Genomic DNA, 16,591 nt, shown 5'->3' with positions numbered 1-16,591 from the left:
ATGAAAAGAATCAATTTCAATAGCATATTTATTGTGTATTTATGTTGTACCTATATATACGTATATAATTTTTACTGTTGTTAATTGTTATAAAGCATGTAAACATATGTACTCACGGAAATGAGTTATTAAATCACGCAAGGTATCATAAATTAGTGTTAGCGATTATATTTAAGTGGGTTATCGAAGTTAAGACTTTTCGAACGTAACAACTGGGTTCGCCTTCGAAGACTTATTTGAGCTAGTCTCGCGTTGTTACGGAATTAATTCGGATGGAAACTATGTATGTATGTCGGTATGTGGCAGAAGTGGGGGAAATGCGCTGTACAGGGTGTGTGGAAAAGTTTCTCGGATTTTTCACATTCTGGGTGGAAAAACAGAAAGAAAGTCGGCGTTGAAGCTCGGTTTGGCGTTTTAAAAGTTGCCATTAGGCGGTGGCCAACCAACGGCACGTGAGCCCCAATTGTACGACACACGCCATTCAAAAACACGTGAAGAATTTTAATTGTTTGCGTTGCTCGGAAAATGTTGTTGCTTGGCAAATTTCACCGCGGTGACTTGAAAACGTTCATACTTTCGCAAGTTTTATGACGAATTGTAGTCAAATTAGTCACGATTTTTTATACGAATAATTATATAAATTTCAGTAAATTGCTTTCATTTAATAAATAGGTATGTATGGGGTTTCATAAGCATACCTATACCGATAGCTTGGTGCACAGATATTGTATGTCCATTTTTGAATTTGTATCGAATTTTAAGTTTGTAGTTGATGGAAAAATTCTTTCAATAACAGAAAAATGTATTCAAGATAATTAATGTATACCACATAAATTACTTCAATAACAGCCCAATTTACAAACTTAAAATATGGTACAAATTTAAAATTCGATACAAAATTCAAAAATGGATATACAATATCTGTGCACTAAGCTTTTTTTTTCTGAAAAAGTTTAATATTTTTTCCAACTTTTATTCACTCAAGCAATTATATTTTTAAGCAAAACGACTGTATTTTTATTTCCAAGCTTAATGATTAAATATTCAATACGATACTATGGCTAGGCATATACATACATATATGTGTAGTATATAAATATTTGTTAGTGCAAATTGTTTTTAAAAATTTTCACATATTTAGCAGATTTTGAGGACGATTAGTTTCGTTGTCTTTAATTTGACCTAAACTTGAACTCTGGGTTGGAGTTGAATTCGAGTGCGCGCTTTGTTCGGCTGCCGCTTTTCACAATGAAGAAGAAGAAAGCTTGAAATATAGTGTGCCGCGTATTTATAAATAATACAGGATGGACTAGAAATGAAAACTTCGAGGCGAAAACAAAGAAAATCAGCCGGCGCGTCGGGAAAACTTTATAGCATCAGAGGTCGCTCGCTTTCGAGATGTGGTATACGATTTTTCAGTCTTTCTTTCTTCCTGGCTCTTTTTCACACCGTCTGTGCTATGTTATTTTGATTTTTAATAAAAATTACATGCCCGTATACACTTACATACTTGTGTGTTCCACATTGAAACTAAAATTCAAATTTGCGAACTGCATGCGGTGAATTCATATTCGTAGTTAAAATAAAAAAAAATTACGCTTTTAACTTCTTCTAGCTGGATTTTATGACGCTTTTGCTGTATGACTATTTTGAAGCTTGTAATTTTACATAAAAAGCTACACTGATTTCAATCCAGTTTTATTAAATATATTGAGTAGATTTAGAATATTTTCATCAAGAGATTTGATATAGTTTAGACGTGAGAAAATATGTTTAAGAAACATCGAAAATGGACTGGAGACGCGCTAATACTGAGATTTTTTTTCATATCTTAGCAATGTGAAGAAACATCCCATATAAGGTTTTTTTAATGTAAATTTATTCCGTTTATATAATGAGGTAAATTGAAAAAGGAAACCACTAAAATTGAGCTTAAATAAAAAAAAAAGAATTTCCGTTATTCACCAATTTAAATGGGCTGGCGGTATTGCAAATATTTTTTTTATATTATTTTTTACGGATTTTCCACGATACAGAACATCTTTTCCAACTATAGGTGTTTTCAAAATTCCATGTACTCTAATGTACATACGTATGTATGTACATATATAGACGTATTAATTAGTAAAACCGATAATTAAAAGTGGCTCAAATTCGAAAGCTTCTTTTCAACAGCTTAATTAAAACTTAATTATATTATTAAGTAATTGACTGCTGGCGTGGTTAAAGTTTATAAAAGTGTGTGTACGTAAAAGTGCGAAACTTTGACGTAAAATTTATATTAGTAAATTATATCTATCGTATAACTTACGAACATAAGTATGTACATGTAATGTATTAGGTTGAAATTCCAGAAATATATTAAGCAATATTTAATTGGAATCCCTTTTGAATCGTATGTATTAATTCCAAACATATGAGTTACGTTAAAAAAATATGAAAAAATAAACTTTATATTGATGAGTGATGAGAAATTAGTAATAACATCAGTTTTTGAATATATGTACTTGAGTATTAATTTTTTATTTAAAATTTTCATGACTTGTAATGTCTATATAACATAAATTGAAAATAAATAAATTTATATTTCATGAAACCTATGTACATATATATAAATAATTGTTCTTCTGTTCGTCGCAGGCTACACATATAATATATTTTATTATTTAAAATAAGTAGTATAGGTACATCAAAATGCAATCAAAAATACACATTTAAGAAATAAATATCTAGACTTTCATAATAGTAATAATAATAAAAAGGTTAAATATGCGTTCCCCGAAATGTCGGTTGAATGGAGGCCTTGGCAGAGCGATCTATCCCGCTTGGAAATAATTAAATTCCGTCTATTTAAATTTCATAGGCCTCATTTGCATATATTAAGAGCGTCATTTTTCACCACAGAACCTGCAGGGAAACTTCAACACAATGGATATAGTAGAGCAGAGGTTGGACCCCTTTATTGTGGCTGAAAAGATTCGTATCTACCCGTTCAGCCTCTACAAGAGGGTAGTTTGCATGAGAATAGAGCTCATCGGATGCATCTGGACAGGTGAGTGAACAAAAACCGAAAAAATCCCTTTATAATACATTTAAGTAGTGTGTTTATTCATTCGATGCTGAAAAAGAGTGTTTGCGGTTTATTATAATCGCATTTTTCCCCATGGACTTTCATTTTGCGACACGACTGCTTGTTGGAGCTTTTGAAAAAGTTCCGTTCATTTCTTTTCAATTTTCTCATCGCGCAGAAACTTCAACATTTCATGTTGTAACCTGAAAAAGCCTTCAGGTTGCTGTTTTCGGTGATTATTGAAAGAAAACAGATTAGACCGGCGTGGAAAGCGAAAAAGTTTGCAAATAAGCCGAACTCTAACTTTAAGACCGACGCTTTCGTTTTCAGAAGCTTTCGTGAACAAAGAAGAAGTGCGCGCTGGCGCTTTCTTTAAATAATAATTATCGTTTGGGACTTTTTTCAGCTTCGGAAGCTTACATGCACTTTTATGGACTTTCATTTTATTTTTATCGATTTACTTACTTACTTACTTAAAACAGAATTAAAATCAAAATAATGCTGGTTTTTATGAATAATGTTTTTAAATGAAAAAGTTTGCTTACATAAAAGTTCATCTTTTGAAACACTATAGATATTATAGCACTGAAATAACGTAACTTCTTCATAATCTAATATTAAAACGTATTAAGTAAAACATCCCATCATTAAATGAGGTGGAAACAAATACACGATTTAAAATAAATATTTCTTGAAAGTAAAAACTTTAATTGAAAAGTAAATAATCACAAACCTTATAAAGCAAACTAAATTAAGACGATTAAATTCTGGAATGGTTTGGTTTCTACAAGATAGTATAAACCCGAATCGTTCAAAGTTTCATGCAAGTCGTCCGATAAAATTTCCTGCTACATATCAAGTCACGTTTCAGAGATGTTGCTTTGCTTCCAAGCTTGTCTGATTTCTTCCTGTGGGGCGGGGCTATTTAAAAGGATGAAGTGTATGTTCACCGAACTCAATCTATCTATATGTATAATAGAAGCTGAAGGATAATATCCGAGCGGAAATTCAACGAATATCAAAAAATTATACCCAGCAAAGTGATGAATATGTTTGACAACGCTTTGTGCTCACCTGGGTGACATTATTTTCAAAATATAAACATATATTGTATATTTTTTTATTTTTACTATTTTAATTTATAGAACATGAAAACTAGCCATTATATATCGCTCCTTAGTGATGAGTGAACTTATGCATCTACAATATAATTAATATATACATATGTACATAAGCATTTTTTACAATGCGAATTCATACAAACATCCATAGTGACAAGGTGAAATTTTTGCAGCATTTTTTATAATCAAATTGGCGAACCTCAAGACACTGAATAACTTGATATTAGCAAGAGATATAGGAAAGGAGATGCCAATTTTACAGGAACCGTTTCAATGAAAATCAGAAAAATTGGTAAATTTTGATAAGAAACGATCGACCTGGAGTCACAAACTCAGGTCTGGCCAACAGCGGGACTCTAGTGGAACTCGAACCCGTGACTAGTCTGCTCGAAAGCGTAATTTATTTATTTTAAAGTTCAGACCATTGTGGCATTACAGGAATTCCTAGTGCGCCACAATGGTCAAAAAATATAGCACAAAAAACAAAATAGCAATTAAACATAAATTAATGCATAACGAAAATAATATAATAATCAATTATACATAAAAAATACATTTAAAAATAAACATAAATACATTTATACATAAACATAAATACATCCATACATAAACATAAAAAACAATAGAATTTAATAATAACAGATAACGTAAATATATCAAATATAAAATATAACATAAGGAATGTCTTACACCTACTGCCAGTTCCAATACATATAATATATATATATAAAAACCAACTGCAAATAAAAAACATCCCTGTGAGGCCTAAATGGAAGAGATTAAATCAAAATTCCACCCATAAATCACAATTAATCATGAAAACAATGATGAACGTAGACTACCAAATAAATGGGTTAAAGTAATATCCGACAATTTACGCTCACTGAAAATATCACATTAAGTCTAGGCAGCAACGATTTCATTAAGAAGTCGAATAGCTCTTGGAATAGGAGCCATTCGAAAAAGAACTGTGCGGGCAGGAGGTACAGCAATCAAATGATGATGTCTACCACGCACATAGTTATTAGGAACATAAAGTCATAACTGCTCCAGCAACAACGGGCATGACGTATTACCACGTAGTAGCTGGAGAATGAAACGAATTAATGAGAAGTTTCTCCGAAGTTCAAGAGAATTATACCCAAGCACGTCCAAAAGGAAATGAGTAGGGTAGAGATATGGGTAATACCCATATTCTTTCCTATATAGGAAACGAAGAAATGCTTTTTGCACTTTCTCAATCATCAGAGAGTAATTTGCTTCATGGGGATTCCACACAATCGCATTTTACTCTAGCTTTCTTCTTACAAGCGAATTGAAAAGCAAGCCAAATGGAGACAAATGTTTGGAGAATAGCCTAGCATATCTCAAGACAAATCCAAGTCGACGAAAGGAAACGTCAGCGACTGCTTTGATGTGGTTGTGAAAGGTGAGTTGAGGATCAAAAGTGATACCCAAATCGACCATAGATTCCACACGCTTCAACAAGACGGATCCAATGGTATATCCATGACAATAGAGCGATATGCACGTCCATAGCTCATAATTGCACATTTATTTATATTAAGTTCAAGGTCTAAATTAGAACTGAACTCTAATAATATGCTAACCGCTAGTCCACGCCGCTGGTTGATATTGTATTTGTCACAATGTTGCACATTTAAATTTCAATTATCAAATCTTCTAATCGTTTCAGCCCCATTCAGCTCATATTCTATGTATATATGTCTCGAATTTTTAATGGGGGTTTCTAGCAGTACTATTATATAGCAGTACTATTATTAGGAGAACGCTGTCAAACAATAAAAATTTTCTCTTACAGTGCGAAGGTTATTTTAGCGGGTCTCGCGTTACGCTCGAGCAGCGGGGCAAATACCCAAATGAAAAGGATCCCAGTCAGCCGGTTTTCGGGCATCCGGTCCGTCCGTTTGACGACGTCGAGGTTTGTGTTAGTATGGGAGGGTGAGGGGGGGGGGGGGTGACCCGCACTTCCGGTTGTACAACGCCAATATTTGAGCTGACGACACTCTCTCTCTCAGCCGACTCAGCAGCATCCCCACATATAATATATACACACATTTATGTTTACTGCGTATGTACAATACATACATACATATGTTGGATATTTATATGTCGTTTCTTTAAATTGTAGTTGGTCTCGTCTCGTATTCGATGCATCAAGGCGTGATACGAGGTACGGACATTGACCTCACCGACAGGACCTATGATGGAAATTCTGAGAATGGAAAGCTTCTTGGAGGGCTGGGACAACTCACCGATGGACAAAAGGGCGATGATAACTTCAGGGAGGATTACAATGGATACGGAAAGGGTGAGTCTGATGTTTATTTTATATATCTCCACCTGTTTTATATATTTTTGTGTGTGTGTTTATTTTTATTGTTGATAAGCTATACATGTTCACAATACGTCTTAGGTCTATTCTAACAGTTTCTGATTACTATCTACTACATATTTTACTCCAATACGTTTATTATTATAATACATATATATTTTATGTTATTTAAATATTTTTAACACGTCGATGACCGGCCTTTTTTTAAATTCGCATCTGCTCCTGAGGACCGATTCCGCATTAGCGCAGGTTCACATATCGTGCTACAAAGTATCATCTCTAGACTTTTTCATATATTAAAACGAATCTTCAAAATTTATTTCCGACATGTGAAATTTTGTTGTAATGTATGTATGTGAAAGGTGGATAATACATGCAATATACAATTTTTATTGATACCTAATTTGCAAGAAGTTTTGGTTGGTAAAAATTGATAAATTGGAGGTAAGTTTTGTCGCAGACGAGGATTTATGGATACCTACATATAAATTATTACATTCATTGTGGCTAGGGATGATACGACGGATCCTGATGATATTTCGTTCTTCTTTCATGAAATTTCGGGGTCATATTGAAATAAAAAAAATTTTTCTACATATATATGTGAATATTTCGTATAATTCATCGTTATAAAATCATTGTGTTTGTTTCAATTATTGAGATATTGCTCTAGTGTGTGGAAGTTCAAAATAAATAAATAAAGAACTCTTCAAAAAATAAAATTGTCTACGGTCTAAGTTAGAGTACCACAAGATGCAAAGTATATCAAAATTTGGTTGGTGGTTCTAAATAGAAAATATTATGTTTGCATAGCGGAAAGACAATAAAAAACAGAACATTCATCTTTACATATGTGTATGTTAAATTTGAAGTGTATATTCAAACTGTAATACATTTTAATTTGTTGGAATATATTCTATGTAACCTGGTACTAACTACGGTTTAAGTTGAAGTGTATTTTCAGTTGTAATATATTTTGAGTAGTTGGAATATATTCCGTCTAACCAACGCAAGTTGATTCATATGGCGAATTACATTCCAATTGGTCAAAATTCATCTTTACATATGTATATGTTAAATTTGAAGTGTATATTCAAAGTGTAATACATTTTAATTTGTTGGAATATATTCTATGTAACCTGGTACTAACTACGTTTTAAGTTGAAGTGTATTTTCAGTTGTAATATATTTTGAGTAGTTGGAATATATTCCGTCTAACCAACGTAAGTTGATGCATATGGCGAATTACATTCTAATTGGTCAAAATATATTACAACTGAAAATACACTTCAACTATAAGTTGGTACCAAATGAAATGGATAGGTTAGGCTTTAGACTAGTGAATTTAGTTGGAAAGTCACATTTTTGTTTTAAATACATTATTACACCTATAGTTATCGTATTACGGTACTCATTACCTTTATACGTAATATCTAGCAAATATTAACGCATTATTGAGATCTAAGGCATTTGTAAAAATATCAGAGCTGTCAAAACTCAATTCTTGTATAGCAACTGGCGAACCTAGTTGAAAGTGTATTTGCGCTTGTAAAGTTATAATTTACTAGTTGAATTGTTAAGAGATAAATAATTCGACATTGTCTTTGCGGAATAAGCAAAATTATTTTATCATGAACGGATTATAAGGGATTTTTTTAAATACTATTCACAAGGTGAATGCTTGAAAAATCGTAATCATTTTTTCCAGCCTATTATGTTTCACTTCGATATCGATTCAGTATGTATTCCTACAGTCTTCCGATCGTTTTTAAACATGAACTTTAAAAAGATGTCAAAGATGGAAATTTCAATCGTAATAACCACGTCAATAGGTAGTTGCCGTATTTATTTGGCTTTTGGCCAACCTCTCGTTTTGTTGGATTTTAATTGTTTAAACGCCTATAACTTTTTCATTTTCACACTATAAAATATCACTTATAAAATTTGCATTATAGGCTCTCATTATATCTCATATATATATATATATATATATATATATATATATATATATATATATATATATATTTATACTTATATAATGAATGAAAAAATATTTATATTATAATGCTGTTAAATACGTGTGTTTCAGTCAAATACTTATCTACTGTCTCACCTGTCATTGTGACATTTTTACATGATATTATTGAAAAATTTACTTGCATAATATGTACATATGTAGTACCTAGATGAATATTTTAGAAGTCCATGTAAAATTCCGATAATTCTAAAACGGCACATTTGTTAAGTCATAACACCACACTGGAGCTTAAAGCTTATCGTTTCATACGGTATGGTTCTTATCTTAAAATGTTTATAACGTCTATAGATTTGGTTGGGCTATCAACGTATCGGTAGCTTGAATAAAAAAGTTCGAATGAGAAACCTCACGAAGTGTCCATTCACACTGGAATCGGACCCAAAAAAAGGGGTTGGCAATACGTATAAGGTTTAAGCATCGACCGACCAGGCGAGTGTTGGGTAAATATAATTATTTTTAGCGTAAACAAAATAATCCTAAAGCATACGATACACCTCCCCCTCCCCCTATCTAGCTCCGCGTATGACAAAGCGGAAGATGAGAGAAATGAGAGGAGCTGGGAGGGGGGTTGAATTGGGTCAGGTGGATGAGGGTTAAGTCTGGACCCAGAACAAATAACGCGTCAATATTTGGACACGATCCCGTCATACGCGACGGGAACAAATCCCGGGATCATTCCCGGCGTCGAACCCTTTGATGGTGAATCGGTTAGTAGTATAGGCCTCGTTGATTTTGTAAACAATTCCACCCCCACCATCACCTCCCGTTTCATCCCCTTCACCCACTACTGTTCGGATTCATATGTAAGTATATGTGTATACATACATATATGTATGTATGTATGTAACATACATATACAGTTCCGGTCATTGAAATCGCACCACCTTCAAATTTCAAACTATCCATTGCATTATTTTTTTTTGTAAAACGTATTGTTTCATATTATATATTTAAAGCCTATTTTATTTAGCTTTTTGCGTTTTTACTGTGAGCCATTTCAATTTAGATAATCGAATTGATTTGCCAAAAATGTTATATCGCTAAAAATAGAAAAATAGCTCTGTTACCTTTGAACGGATTGTTTACACGTGAAATTAAATTTGTAGTAGCGGTATCATTACTTGGTTTTGGTTTGTTTTTTAAAATACTAAAAAGCTAGGTCATAATAAAAGGTCAACTGAAAACCGTATTTTGTAATCTTTGTTTAAAATCGTTCAGCTGCTTACTTGCTAGAGAAGACTTCATTGAATCGATAAGCAAACAAATCAGTATTGAAGCTGTGTAAAGTTAATTGAAAATTAAATATTTGTTAGTTAAATAAAGGAAGACTATACGGGTTTGCATTATGGCATAAAGTCATTTAAGATAATGTCGCTTAGGTGAACTTAGCACCTTATCGAACGTTGCTCATTACTTTCTTAACATAATCTCTGAAGTAGTTTGCTTTTATGTAGCTAGTGAAAATGTACATATTTTGATATAAATGTGTTTATTTCCAAGATACTAATCATTTAATTACTTCCGCCGCAGCTGTATATTATTTCCAATAAATTTGTAGACATTTGGGGTGGGGTAATTATCATGATAAAATATCAATATAAAAAGTATTCACGTTTTCATTACTATTCACACGTAGTGATGAAAAATCTAGAAAAAATTGAAAAGATTTTGTTTCATGCTTAAAAAAAGGTAAAATAAAATATTTATATTGAGGGGTTGGTTTTGCAAAATTCAGCGGGTATTTGAAATTTATCAAGATTTTCTATGTACATATTTATTAATAATAAGTAAGTGTTTTTATGTACATATTGTATTGGTTGGTCGTTATTTGTGAAAGAATGGGAATATGCGTAGGATCGTGTAACAAAGGGTTATATTATATAACAGGGGTTGTAAACCTTTTACAGCTTGTGTGGAATATAATCAAGAAATATTATATACAAGTACATTTTCATGATATTTCATAAATTAGGACACTCCATTATTCGATTTCAACGTACTATGAAAGTTCGCCATATTTATTATACATACGTAATAATAGTATTGAGGGTGTGAGTGCAATGAATAAAATATTATATTTAAGTATGTATGCTTTAATTATGATTTCATGTCTGTAAGATTATATGCCAAAAAATATTTGGATACTTTTCCATCATGGGAATTGTTTATTAGATGAATAGGTGAAATTAATGGATTTTTTAAAAAAATATATTCGTATATGTATGAGCCATTTCTTTTGAAACTTGATTTTGTCGAATTTTTTTTTGTTTTGAGATGATGTAGGGTGTGCGTCGTTGCTTTTGTAGAAAAATACTGTAATCGAAATCCCTTTGAATGAAAACAAAAGCTCACGGTTGAGTATTCTAATGGCCATTATGTACATAGTAATGAAATCAATTTTTTCAAATTTATATGAATGAAATTCGTTAATTTTATTGATGCTAACATAGCATGCAATCAAACAGTATTCAGTGGCCTCATGTAAAATTAATGGCCTCAAAAAATAGCAAGCATGATTGAAAATAAATTGTATCTATGATTTGAAAGTCGAAAGAGGTTTCAATTTAATGAATTTAATAGTCTCACGCTGTAGACTATTAAATTCATAAATAAGATGTAGTCTCACGCTGGCTTTAGCAGTTAGGTTTTAGTCAAATATAATCAAACGAAAAAAAAGCATTAAAATAAAAAAAAAACATATCAAATGCATTTGAATTTAATGAATGTAATTCCCTTGTTTATTTTTATCCAATTTCAGTCAACGAATAACGGGCGAGCCTAACAGTAGGAAAAATTTATACACCAATATTTAACGTTGTTATTAATTATCAAATACATCATTCAATACGAAGCTGGAAATTTAAATAAAAATTAATCACAATTCAAGTGTCGACTGTAGTTTTTTCGAAAATAAACGTCTGTGAATCCGTACTTCGTAGACAGCATCCGTGTATTTTGTTTAGATAAATGATCATTCGTGTAGTGATTATTAGCTGCGTATTGTGATACAATGTAAATCCAGTGCACGTTTTTCATAATAATTTAAATTATTTAACTGTTGAAATTTTCCTTCGGGTGTGAAAAATAAATTCATTTGTTTTTGTATAAAGTAGATTTAAATTTAAAAATAAATTAATATACTAAATAGTATGAAAAATCAATATCAGTGTTTGTTAAATTATGTGAATACATATGTACATATATTAAAGAAGATGATTGGCAAAGGTGCTGAGCTATTACTACGGATACTACCTATAAATATAGCTGGTGAATTTTCACGTTGTTTTATATTGCTGTAACTTTAATAATGTCTGTATGATAATTTTAAATATTATATTTAACTTTTTAGATCACAGTTAATGTAGGAAACTAAATTTACTGGCGAAGATAATTTAACTGTAAGCATATTTTTTACTTTCAATTTCGGAATAGTATATCGATCGTATGAAAAATTCATTTGTATATAATTTTCATGTAAGATATTGGTGAAAATATATCTGTACAAACATACTTATTACATACGTATTTACTACATATGTACATTTACATATTAAATATCTTTGATAAAATGTATATATATATATATATATATATATATATATATATATATATATATATATATATATATATGTATATGTATATACATATATAAATTTCATACATTTTTTCCTTGGGAACGCCCTTCCTTGACTGGAAGCCACAAAGACGTGCCGTGCCGTTCCTTTCAGTCTGTTTTCGTTTTTAGTCTCTGCTCTGGTAAGTAAAAAACCTGATTTTTGTTGCTCGGTGTAATTAGTTGATCTGGTGATTTAGTCAGTCTGCAGTTATTCCATTTAGCCTGTGTGAAAAATATATGAAAAATTTTATGTAAATAATCGTAATGAAACGGTACTTAATTGTAATGGAGCATTCACTTGGAGCATTTTTCCAAGAACCACAACGTAGACGACAAAATGAATGTTTGTAAAATAGCAATTGTGATATTTTAATTTCCGCAAGAAATTAAGGCAGTGTTTTTTTAACTCCCGCAAGCATATTGTTACGATAGTATATTTATTGTTAGTAAAAGAGGCGCATTTTCTGTGGTTGAAAAAACTGACTACTAATTTTTTATATATTGATACACACGTTATAGTTTGTTGAATTTTTAAATATTGGGGTGAGAACATAGAGGATCTTCGTTTGAACATTTGATTTTGATTTTTAAATTCTTTTTATTATTACGAAATTATTTTCACAATACATCTTATATCTATTTTAATAGCTACTGATCATTTTATATTTTACAATTTAATTTAATTTGAACATTTGAGCCCCAGTGTAGTTTTGTTTTGGAGTTAGTTTGATGTCATGATTTCTTATCACGTTTTCATCCATACAATCTATGTACATACATATGTATGTCGTATATTCGCTCGAAGGGAATCCTTGAATTTTATATATTTTGGATGTAATTGTGCAGAAATCGAAGTCATTTCGCCATCGTTTAGAGTTCAAAATAAATATCGTTTGACGGTGGCTTTCTGACCGCGACATTGTCAACAACAACAACAGCAAGAACAACAAGAACAACAACAACAAACGACGACATCGACGACGAAAACAAAAACGTAACATTTTAAAACAATTTGTCGCCCACTAGACAGCTCTGACTGACGCGCTCGACCTTCCGCAAATATTAAACCAACCGCCTCACACTCTTCCCTAAATGGACCTGTTTTTTTCCTCTTTCCTTTTCCCTTTCTCTTTCTCTCTTCGGCGATTTTTTTCCGCGAGGGCTTCCACTCAAATTATCCATTGTAAAATATGTGCGCCGTGTTCAAATTATCCGTTTTTCCACGCGATGAAGCATTTAACATTACGTCAAAATGCTGCAGACATCGAACCTGCCGCGTGATTGATGGCTTTCCTTTCTGACGGTGCGTGCCCGGCCGGTTAAGGTCGTTATTAATGGATTTCTACCGTTTTTTTTTTGCTTTCGTTACTATTTTTTTTTGGCACGGTTACGTATCTACATAGGTGTTCGATTGTGGTCGCGGGAATCTTTCGCGCGTTGCTTACTCATCGTATTTTTGACAATTTTCTCTCGCGAGAGAGACGAAAGCAGCAAATGAGCGGCCGGGATAAAAGGGGAATTATTCATGAGCGTCGAGACGAAAGAGCACTGGCGTACAATGGGCTCCACCGGTGCACGACGAAAGCTCAAAACCACCCCATCGCACCCTCCTCCCCCCCGTTTCGCCCCACCCGAGACACGTCACTCGAGATTTGCAAAACGAAAAAGCTTTTACTTACAATTTGAGCAAATTTGAGCGAGCTAAACCCCTTCCTGATCGTTTCACTTTTTTCGCGATCGACGAATTCGGGATTTTAGCCACCCCCTCCCCCACCCCTCTCGCCTTACTTAACCTTAATATATGTATGCGTTTATAAATGAAAAATACGGCGCCATCTTTGTGAGCGTGGGTTATCAATTTTTGAAGTAAGAGTTGGGCTTTTTATTGTTAAGTAGAATTTTTGGATCCTGTGATATTCGGTTTGTGAAATTTATTATATACCTAATCATTCGCTACTATACATATGTACATGACATAAATTAGAAACTAGCACATAACATAAATTCTATTTCACAATATTTATTTATTTATGAACAAATGTTATGAACAAAGTAATGACTTATGGGCTCTAGAATAAAAGAAAAAAAGTTACCGGAAAACACACGACGTACAAACAATGTACATATGTATGTAGAAACACAAAAAAACTAGATATGAAATTTTAGTTCAATACACTCAAAGGTTTGTGAGAAAGCATAAAAAACTTGATTCTCTAGAGTAAAAGTACTACTTCTGGTTGAGGTAAAAATATTTAAAAAATATTAGTGTATATAATTTATAATTTTTATTACATGTAAAAAAATTTCAGCCTGATCCATTGAGTGGTTTGGGAGATAATTTAATACAAAAAACGTAAAAAAATAGGATACCTTTAAGGGCAGGACCATTTCCATTCAAGCTAAAAATTTGAAAAAAATTAGCGTCGTATCGATAAGAATTTCGGCGAGTAATATTAAGTTTCAGTTCAATAGGATTAATGGTGTTCAAAAAATCTCCAAACACACACTATAACATACTAGCATAATTACACATGTATGTACATACTAACATTCTAATATATAATAATAACACACGCATAATTTATGTATACCACAAAAATTACCTTGAAAAGAAAAACCTGAATTATTCTAGCACTTACATACTTAAAATTCGATACAAATTAAAAAAAAATGGACATACAATATCTGTGCACCAATCCATCTATATGTATCTATGCATACATACATATGTACATATGTACGTATATGGTATACGACATAGATAATCACAAAACAAGAACCCAAATATTCGATACTTGCGAAACTTAATTACATTATACGCACATCGTTGCGGTCTCGAAGTTTGTAAACAATTGAAAATTTGGTTTTCATGAAGGCATAGATAGCGTTATCCAATTACTTGTCAAATGCGACATCGACACGTTATCAATATTAATATTAATCATTTCATATTGACTGCAAACTTGAAATAACTTTTGGGCGAAAATAATAAAAGTATACTATGCTAGTCTATATACTAGGCTATTAAATAGTTGAGGGACATTGAAGTAGCGTGCAATGCTGAAGTTTATTATAGGAATAACTATGTATTTGTAAGTATATTTAATAGCGAATGTTGTCTCTATTGCTTCGCTATAATAATTCAATGATAAGCAGCAAAACGTAGGTGACCTTTTGGACTTGTGGCGTTCTTGACCCAGAAGTCACGCCATGCTTACGGGGCCGTTAAATGTCACATTTGCCAAAAGTATAAGCAGTTTTCGCTAGTTGGGACGTGCAAAATTAGACCCAGTTCGGAAAAAAAATCTCTGCTCGTTCCTGTCCACTCGAAATCAGCTCGTGCACATAATCAAGTGTGGAGTAGAAAATTTTGCCGACTTCATCGTACCTGAAATATACATTTGTATGTTTACTAGAGTGATTAGAGTTTACAAAACGGATGATTTTGTAAAAATATTTTTTTCCCAGAACTCGACATTCAAACAAACGATAGATAATAGAAGTTTTTTCTGTATAAATGTATTTATATAAAATTCAAAATAGGCTATCGTAAAATTTTATCCAGAACATAAAAAAAGAGAAATAAAAGGCTTATCGTTTCGAAATTGTAATTTAAGCTTTTTTAACTCTTTTTTTTTTAAAGAAAAATGTTGAAAGTGAAAGCAGCTTTTGCTATAAATAATGGAGTGTAAGAGAGTGTTCTGTATATAGTTTAAAAATAAAACTTTTTAATCTGGAATGTAATTTTATCTTGTTCCTCTAAGTAAAATTTCAACGTTTTAATAAACTTCTTGATTCTCGAGCGATAAAACTCTTCTGGTTACGAGACTGCTTATAAACTTTTGCATCTTTGAAACTATAAGCACTTTTTAAGCAAATAAATTACCTCACTTTGGTCGATGAATATATCGCATTTAATTTGTGAACTTTTAAAATATTCATTTATTTAATTACATAATGTATGTTATTGAAAAACGAATTTCTTATATAAGCGGAACAAATTTTATTTCATATATTTATTTAATAAAAATAAACGACAAAAATATAATTAATTCCCCGAAAAGTTGCCACGTAACGAATCATGTATGTATATCTATCTATACAGAATTATACAATTTTCAGAAAAGCGGTTCTGGTTTTAGAAAATCCCCAAAAATTTGATTTTGAATGTTTTAAAATCACTTTTCTATTACAAAAACATAAATAGAAAAAAATATTCGTTTAAATATACATAACTAAATAAGACCAGCTTGTGTATAAAGCGATTAGCATCATTAATATGGTGTAAAACTTCATAATAAAATGCTTCAGAAATGACCCTTGGGGAAATAGCCATATCTGCAGATATGCATACATATATTACAATTACAAATATTGGTGGCAACAAAAA

The 16,591-nt window shown here is 31.8% G+C and overlaps 1 protein-coding gene across 1 annotated transcript in view; it reads left to right on the top strand.

Annotated features, from left to right (window-relative positions):
* Positions 1–16,591, top strand: part of LOC143922781 (discoidin domain-containing receptor 2-like) — a 212,969-nt gene that overhangs the window by 88,324 nt on the left and 108,054 nt on the right. Inside the window, exons 5-6 of the mRNA XM_077446112.1 lie at positions 2,905–3,052; positions 6,344–6,523. Of these exons, the coding sequence (XP_077302238.1) occupies positions 2,905–3,052; positions 6,344–6,523 (328 nt within the window). The remainder of the gene's footprint in view (positions 1–2,904; positions 3,053–6,343; positions 6,524–16,591) is intronic.

Source organism: Arctopsyche grandis, chromosome 2 (genome assembly GCF_051622035.1).
Source record: "Arctopsyche grandis isolate Sample6627 chromosome 2, ASM5162203v2, whole genome shotgun sequence".
Classification (NCBI taxonomy): domain Eukaryota; kingdom Metazoa; phylum Arthropoda; class Insecta; order Trichoptera; family Hydropsychidae; genus Arctopsyche; species Arctopsyche grandis.
Note: the sequence above shows the minus strand (reverse complement) of the source record. Positions and strands in the feature narration are given on the sequence as shown.